An 8872-nucleotide genomic window follows, 5' to 3' on the forward strand; every position below is an offset into this window, starting at 1 on the left:
TCCGTCGCTAAAAATAATCTGAATTTTTTTTAAAATTTTTTGAAAATAAGAAATTCCTGTACAATATATTTCACAACAATAACCTGTACAATAAATTTACACAACACAAGCACATATAACACATATTTCACGCATATATAACAATTATTTCACTAAAAACATAATGAATATCCCAACATTAGAAATGTTTATACAGCACACCCATTGTTTTTAATGTTAAAACAAATAAACTCAGTCCCGATCATCATCATCCTCATCCTCATCACCAACTCCACCTTGTCGAGAAGTCCCAGCCTAAAAAAATAAATAAAACGTTATAGAGCAATACGTACATCATCAAAAACTGAATTTTACAGTAAAGTAACAAATTGTAAAACAACAAGGCATAACATGCAAGTATAGCAATAATAGAGTATCATGGCATATTCTTACATGTTATATGATTCAGAGAGAGTATCATGGCATATATTTATGTATTATACGCAAGCACGCACATGTTTTTAACAACGCACGCACCCGTACCTATCTCCACCGACACGCACACACGCACGCACGAGTACCCAGCTCAACCCAATCCCCACACTTCCCCCTCCCCCACCACGACCAAACCCAACATCAAGCACGCACATAACGATCACGACAATACAACACATGCAACACCACAACACAACAATAACAACACCACCACCACTACAATAACAATCCCCCACCCACGAACCAACCAAACTCCTACCCCCCACCCCCTCCCCCTCCATCATCATCACCACCACCACCACCACCACGACGAAAACACCCACCAACCAACAACATAACCAACGACCCTACGCACGAACGCCCCACAACAAAATAAAATAACAACCAACTAACCAACTCACTAGCCAATACAACCATCGCTACGCACGCACGCACCATCAACACCAACATCACATAAAAACATTAAGTATATAATTTTAGTTGTGTTTCGGAGAGAGATATAGTTTGTGTGTAACAGTTTGTGTGATATCATTTAGTCACATGGCATACTCGTAACTAAGTAAGAATTTTATATTTAATTCATTTAATTAAAAAAAGAAATATATATATATATATATATATATATACAGGACGCACTATCAGTAGCAACATATGAAAAATATTATTCATCACTGTCACAATAACTCAATAGTTCAAAGCCATATATAAACTCTTAGAAACTGGTCGAAACATTCCCTCCTTCACAAATAGACCGCCGAGTTTTGAGGGTGAGATTTATAACCTAGGAGTAATGCGATTCTGCTCCGCGGGGGTCACAATGTGGTTTCGGGTGATTTCTTTGAGTGAAGTGCATCCACTGAGCGCCATTGTGAGTTCAAACTCGTCTCGGAGCATCTGAAGCACTTTTCTAACGCCAGCTTCGCCTTCGGCTGCCAGGGAAAATACCACTGGCCTCCCGATCTGAAGTATCAAGGAAATGCCCGTATGTTATTATATGATAAAAGAAGAGTAATTTTTGCACGCAAATTTCATGGACCAAGTACAGGGACAAGGTGATATGTATCACTTTCTTGGGATTCCAACATACACCAATGATTTACCGCAGAGACACATTACTTGTCCCCGTAATTGATCCCATGATTTTGGGTCCAAGATTAATTTCTCATAAAAGAAAGAGCATAACACAAAGGATGTTTGCATGAGAATAGCTTAGTACCAAGAGGTATATAAGAAAACCACAGGGTTACACTTTTCAATCAAAACATATTAACCGAACTTTAGCAAGTCTTGTGGAGAACCAAATGATTTCAATTGGAATACCAAGTATGGTGTATTTGGTCAGAAGAAGTTGAAGTGCCATGTTGTTCCAACTATAATCCAAATTTAACCGACTAAATCAAAACTCAAAACATCTTTTCGGCTACATGTTCTTTCCTGGTGGAGCTGCAGACTCGTAGGTGCTACTGGACTCGTACGGCCGATGCTCGGATCCTCTCCACCTGTATCTGTTCTTCCTACTCGGTCCAATGACGGTCTCGATGATGCTATCCTCCTCCTCTCTACTTAATCGGGTCGGAGTGTTAGAATCGACCTGAGTCTGTGATAATTGCTCCTGCACCTTAGCATGTAATTTCTCCTGCGATATACCAAAACAACCCGGTCAATTCTAACACATTTAAAATGCATTGTTATAAAAATTAAATATACAAATTAACTGCTACTTACAGCCAGATCCCGGTTCTGCGCTTTCTTCACTTCATCGGCGTAATTTGGACTCCAACCAGTCAGAATACGATCTGCAAAATGCCCGAGTTCTCCCCTTCCCTATTTTATTCACATATATCATTAACTCATAACACATAAATTATACTCAAATTGATAACCTAAGAGCTAATATATTATATACCTCAAGCGCCAATTGATGATAATGCTGGCTGAAGGACCTGGAGCCCCCGTGATGCTCGTAACTGCGGGGCGCATTGCGGTTCCTCCTTGCTATTTCAGCTTGTTCCTGCAAAAGAATGTTAAACAGATATAATATAGAATTTCAAACAATAAACGAAGATATATACTTCAATAATACCTGAGCTTCGGCCGTGTCCCAATAATCGCAAAGTGCAAAAAAATCAACTCCATCGGCGCGCTCGTCAAGATGCCAGTAACGCTCCCAATCTTCTGTTCTTTGAGTAAAATATTTTTTCTTCAGCTCTGACCGCCACCTCTTGAACGATAGATTGATTTGCGTGAAGCAGTAAGTCCAGGCACAAGCGTAATCGTCAAGAAAGAAAAATCGCTTCAGCATACAATGAAAAAAGAGATACAAATCAGTGTGTTAAACAAAATAATAAAATGACTAATAATTATGAGAATTAAAATAAATGACTCACACATATATATCGCCAACAAGCCACCAGCGCATCAATCCGCTGCGACTTCCACGTCAAATATATGTTGAAGAAATCATGTCTCCTGGCTAAAGCGGCGAGGAAATTGTTGAATGAGTTAGCAAATGGCCCGACAGGCACGCCGTTCTCCCATCGGATCACGGCCCTCCGATGAATATCTGGGATGAGGTTCTGTGTCTTGGTACCACTGCGGCCGCGCCTAGTAGGTCGCTCGGTACCTACGAAAAAATGAAATTCAGGCGAAATATAAATCAATCAATATCGATAATACAAATTAAAATATTAACAGATAAACTATAAAAATCTATACACACCTTTCAATTCGAGGCATCTACGCCTTGCTTGTTCATACCTCTGCTGTGCGATAAGTCGCAAATCATGATAAGCATCCCAATCCTCCTTCACCTTGGCCGGGTCGTGGGCTCGCTGATCCGGAATAGAATCCGGCGGTAGTGGCGCAGCTTCTACAGCTGTGCTATATGGCTCATATCGGCGCTCCTCCAATACATCTGCAGCCTGAGGAGGCGACGGCGGCATCTCTGCATGCTGGGCAGGATCAACGAGTGTCTCCGCATCAGGTGGAGCATCTCCTCGTCCTGTGTCCTGTGGCGGCCCGTCATGTGTAGCAGCGATGCGGCCTGCGTAGGAAATGTGAAAAAATAATGTTAGGCTCGTATTAATAGTTTATAGAAATGTACAGATATAATAAATAAATAAAAATACCTGACGTAGAGCCATGTGCGTCGCCTCCAGAATGTCTACCAATAAGTCTCTCAAGCGCTCTCTTACGTAATCCTTTTGTCATCTATACTTTGAAAACATAATGAGTACCCAACAAAACTATAATACATGACAAAAACTGATACATGATAACCAGTCAAACAGATAATATAAAGGCAATACTATAATACATGACACAAACTGATACATGATAACCAGTCAAACAGATAATATAAAGGCAATACTATAATACATGACACAAACTGATACATGATAACCAGTCAAACAGATAATATAAAGGCAATACTATAATACATGACACAAACTGATACATGATAACCAGTCAAACAGATAATATAAAGGCAATACTATAATACATGACAAAAACTGATACATGATAACCAGTCAAACAGATAATATAAAGGCAATACTATAATACATAACACAAACTGATACATGTTAACCAGTCAAACAGATACATGAATGTTCTTTTTAAATCATAACCAAGCATTATATTATTATGATGATGTTGAGGCTCTACTCTGCGACCGTGTGCGGTTAGCCTGCGACCGTGTGCGTGCAGACAAAAGGACTGTCCTTATAGTTTTATCGACTCTACCGTGGACTCGTTTTTTGATTTTACGCCTTGGCTCACATATAATCGCAGGTACATCAGGGCGCGCCAGTGCAATTTCATCCACCAGATTATTTTGTGTCAATGAAAACTCAGCAACTGTTTCGTCGGCCAAGATAACATCTTCATGATCTTCGTCAGACACGGCTTCATGAATGTAGGATCTAGGCGGATTCTTAAGGACAACCCATTCGTCATTTTTCATTATATCTTTGACATAAAAGCACTGTTTTGCGTGAGCAGCTAACATGTACTTTTCAGTCTGATATATTTCCTTGTTAAGATTAACGAGTGTGTAACCGTAGTCATCCTTCGCCTTTTTCAGCTCACTCCAACGAACCTTAAACATCACATGTCTGACTTCATTATTAATCCCATAGAAAATCTCCACAATGTCTTCTACCTGACCGTAGCAATAGATTTCACCTTGTATCGGATTTAGATCTTTTGAACTAGCGTATGACAGTTGCGAGAAGGAGCAGAACACACCGCTATTTTGCGTTTGTCGTCTCTCTTCGAAACCGATGGTGTTAAACCTAAAGCCGTTGATACAGTAGCCTCCATAACGCTTAACCACGTTAGAAGGACCTCTGGCATATAAACATATTTTCTCAGGCAGGTTAACCCCATTCGTAATACGTCGGTCAACCTTTAAGAAAAGAAACAAATAGTTTAAATATCTGTTGGCAGGCACATATTTGATATACGAATCAGAAATGTAAATAAATCTTACTTCACCCTTCAGCCATGCAGGGAATTGTCTAGAGTGTGTGTCCATAACTCTTTTGTTTTTTGTTCTGCATTTAAGAATAGTCTGGACATATCGGATGTGAAGCCTAGAATAAAATCATTTACAACAGTTAAATAGAGATAGTTATTGTGATGTGATATGATCTGATTCAAACAGTTAAATACTTACGTCGCGTATATGTTAAATGTAGTATCATTGCTCAAGATATATGTGTGGGCTTGATCTAGCTCCATTCTGGGGAATCTAGTGTCCTCCCCACGATCATTATAGAATGTTCCGTCAATTATTCGTTGGGGACGGTTGAGCCTTGTCTCCACACCCCGCAAGTAACGAGAGATGAAATTCAAACTCTCATTACTTATATAGTTCTCTGCTATCGATCCTTCAGGACGTGCACGATTATGCATCAAATGTTTCATGAAACCCAAATACCTACAAGCATATAGTTTCATGATTTGTGACAAAATAAAACTGATATACGTAATTTAACAAATATTAATTGAGCATTATAATAATAAATACCTCTCCACAGGGTACATCCAGCGATATTGAACTGGTCCTGCGATGCGGGCTTCATATGCTAAATGTATTGTGAGATGCACCATGACCGTAAAGAACGAGGGTGGAAATAGAATTTCCATTTTACACAGTGTATTGGCTACACGTCCCTCTAATTCTTCAAACTCCCTGACATCAATCACCTTGGAGCACAACTGCTTGAAGAAACCGCAATATTCTATTACCACCATCGCGAGTTCCTTCTCAGCATGTCGCAACGCAACCGGGAGAAGTTGATGCAATAGAATATGATGGTCATGTGTCTTGAGTCCCAAAATTTTCCTGTCCTCAATATGCACATTTGCTGAAATGTTTGAAGCATAACCATCCGGTGTCTTCACGGACTTTAGAAATAAACACATATTATGGATCTCATCCTTCGACAGTGTGACACGGGAGGCTGGGAGTACAAACTTTCCGTCACCCTTATCTATAGCTTGCAGTTCGGGACGGATGTTCAATTCTGCTAGGTCTCGACGTGCCCTTAAGTCATCTTTTGATTTTTTTCCCGTCCTGCAACAAAGTGTTCAAGAGATTCTCGCATATGTTCTTCTCGATGTGCATGACATCCAAGTTGTGACGTATTTTTAAACTTCTCCAATATGGCAATTGATAAAATATGCTGAATTTTGACCATCCATGCGGAAGTTCAGTACCCTTAGAGACACGCACATGCGATTGGACAGTGCGAGGTTTATTTCTCATCCTTGTTTGCTTACCCTTTCCCCTTCCCTTCCAATTTTGCTTCAATATTTTTCTCCTAACCCCAAATGGATTTTCTTTGTTGAATCTTTTCTTTCCAAATATTTTTTTAGGTAGAGGATGTAGAAGCTCAAATATTTCTTCCCCGGTCAGCCTTGGTGGTGCCGGTCTGTTTTCTGGATTGCCGTCGAACTTTCCTACTAACTTTCTGAACTTGTGCCCTGTAGGTAACCATCTTCTGTGTTGCCAATAACAGAACTTGCGGCTGTATTTCAGGAACTTTCCCTCATAATCTGACATGCAAACCGGACAAGCAATCTGACCCTTCGTCGACCATCCAGACAGGTTAGCGTATGCCGGGAAGTCATTAATTGTCCACATGACCATTGCCCGCATACAGAAAGACTCCTTACCATAAGCATCATAAGTGCTGACACCTTTTTCCCAGAGAAGCTTCAGGTCGTCAATTAATGGTTGGAGGAAAACATCGATGTCATTTCCAGGAGAATATCTTCCAGGGATCAAAAGTGACAGTATCATGTACGGTTGCTTCATGCACATCGACGGGGGCATGTTGTACGGTGTCAGCAACACTGGCCAGGTAGACCAAGCAGAGCTCATTACTCCAAACGGATTAAATCCGTCGCTAGCAAGCCCCAGCCTAATATTCCGAGACTCCTTACCAAAGTCAGGGTATATACGATCGATGTGCTTCCATGCCTCACCATCAGCAGGATGTCTCAATTTCCCGTCCTCTTTACGATCGGTCGAATGCCATCGCATATTCTCAGCCAGCTCGGCAGACATATAAAACCTCTGCAGCCTAGGAATAATTGGAAAATATCGGAGAACCTTCACAGGGATTCTGCTCTGTTTATTGGATGATATGCCTTCAGATGTGCCCGTATGTTTTTTCCAGCGTGATACATGACACGTCGGACATTCCTCTAGACCTTCATTACCCTTATTGTACAAGATGCAGTCATTAGGACAGGCGTCTATCTTTTTGTAATCAAGACCCAGGGTATCAACAATCTTGTGAGCTTCATAATAAGTTGTGGGGATGCTCTTCTCGCCGCCTGGAATGACTTTCCTGAGCAAGTCTAATAACATCTCGAAATGTGTAACAGCCATCCCACTGAGTGTTTGGATATGAAGAAGCCTCAGCATAAAAGAAAGCCTTGTGAACTCGGTGCAACCCTCGTATAACGGTGACTCGTTTTCTTCAACAAGTCTCATCAATCGGGCTACATCTTGAAACATATCAGTAGTGTTAACATCACTCGAAGACGGCACGGTAAGAATATCTTCCAACATATCAGTTGTGTCAATTGTCGGATTGTCGACATCAGTAAACTCTTCCTCTAATTGCATCACCGGAACACCTTCACCGTGATGACTCCAAAATACATAAGAGCTATCAAATCCATTGATTGACAGATGGAAACTTACGTCACTCCTAGTGAGCATTTTATCATTCCTACAATTCTTACAAGGACAAAAAATCAACCCGCTGAGTGACCGTAGAGGGTTGGTGTCAGAGTAGGCTAAGAAAGCTTCTATCCCATCCTTGTATCGAGTGTCTAGATGCCTTCGATCACGTGGTATGCCCATGAACGATTTGTCAGGAATTGTCCGCATCTAGAATTTAAAAATTAATGGAAGTGAGCATATCCCTACATATATCATTTTAAGTTATAGGACAAGTGTGTGTGATCGGCTGTCAGAGGAAGGCTTCTATCCCATTAGGTATGTAAACGTAGCGTGTATATGTATTTACGTGTGTTCAAGTGTACTTTTATTTCGTCAAAATTTCGGCAGCACCTACCCGCTGTACTTAATCGGATCCGGATCCTCTCCTAATGAGAGGGTTCCTAATATCTCCTAATGAGATCTTGGCCTTTGATTTATCAATCAAAGGCCAAGATCTCCTCATGCACAAAAGTAGGCGGGAGATAAGGCCTAGATATTGGCCTTTGATTGATAAATCAAAGGCCAAGATCTTCTTATTAGTAGGTATTAGAAGAGGATTCATTAGGAGAGGATCCCAATTCGTTCTCCGAGTACACTATAGTACACGGAGAACAACGAGTAAGCGCCGCCAAATAGAAGTACATTGGTTTGTCTGCAACTTGCGATAGTACAAGGGATCATTCACAGTTAACCCTAACCCTAACCCTAACCCTAACCCAAACCCTAACCCAAACCCTAACCCTAACCCTCGCCTAACCCTAACCCTAACCCTCACCCTCACCTTCACCCCTCACCCTCACCCCACCCTCGATCACCTAACCCTAACACTCACCCCCACCCTCACCTAACCCTAACCCTAACCCTAACCCTAACCCTAACCCTAACCCTAACCCTCGCCTAATTAAATTTAACTTTTTTTATATCATAATTTCATCAAAATTAACATTTTTATTACAAGTAAACTAATTTCATCAAAATTAACATTTTTATTACAAGTAAACATAATTTCATAATTTCATCAAAATTAAATTACAAGTAAACTAATTTCATCAAAACCCTAACTCCATCCCTAACCGAACACCCCCCTCAATCTCTCCCTCTCTCTCCCTCTCTCACGTCGGCCGACGCCGGCGGCCGGCGGCAGTTGGTCGGCCC

General features: G+C 40.9%; 1 protein-coding gene across 1 annotated transcript; it reads right to left on the bottom strand.

Annotated features, from left to right (window-relative positions):
• LOC109821327 lies at positions 232-2965 on the bottom strand. The gene is made up of 7 exons (XM_020387517.1): positions 2864-2965; positions 2558-2767; positions 2381-2485; positions 2200-2298; positions 1899-2110; positions 561-690; positions 232-294 (listed from the first exon to the last, which is right to left on the bottom strand). Exons 1-7 carry the CDS (start codon positions 2891-2893, stop codon positions 232-234), a joined length of 849 nt encoding a protein of 282 aa, XP_020243106.1. The 5' UTR covers positions 2894-2965.

The sequence above is a fragment of the Asparagus officinalis genome, chromosome 8 (assembly GCF_001876935.1).
Source record: "Asparagus officinalis chromosome 8, Aspof.V1, whole genome shotgun sequence".
Classification (NCBI taxonomy): domain Eukaryota; kingdom Viridiplantae; phylum Streptophyta; class Magnoliopsida; order Asparagales; family Asparagaceae; genus Asparagus; species Asparagus officinalis.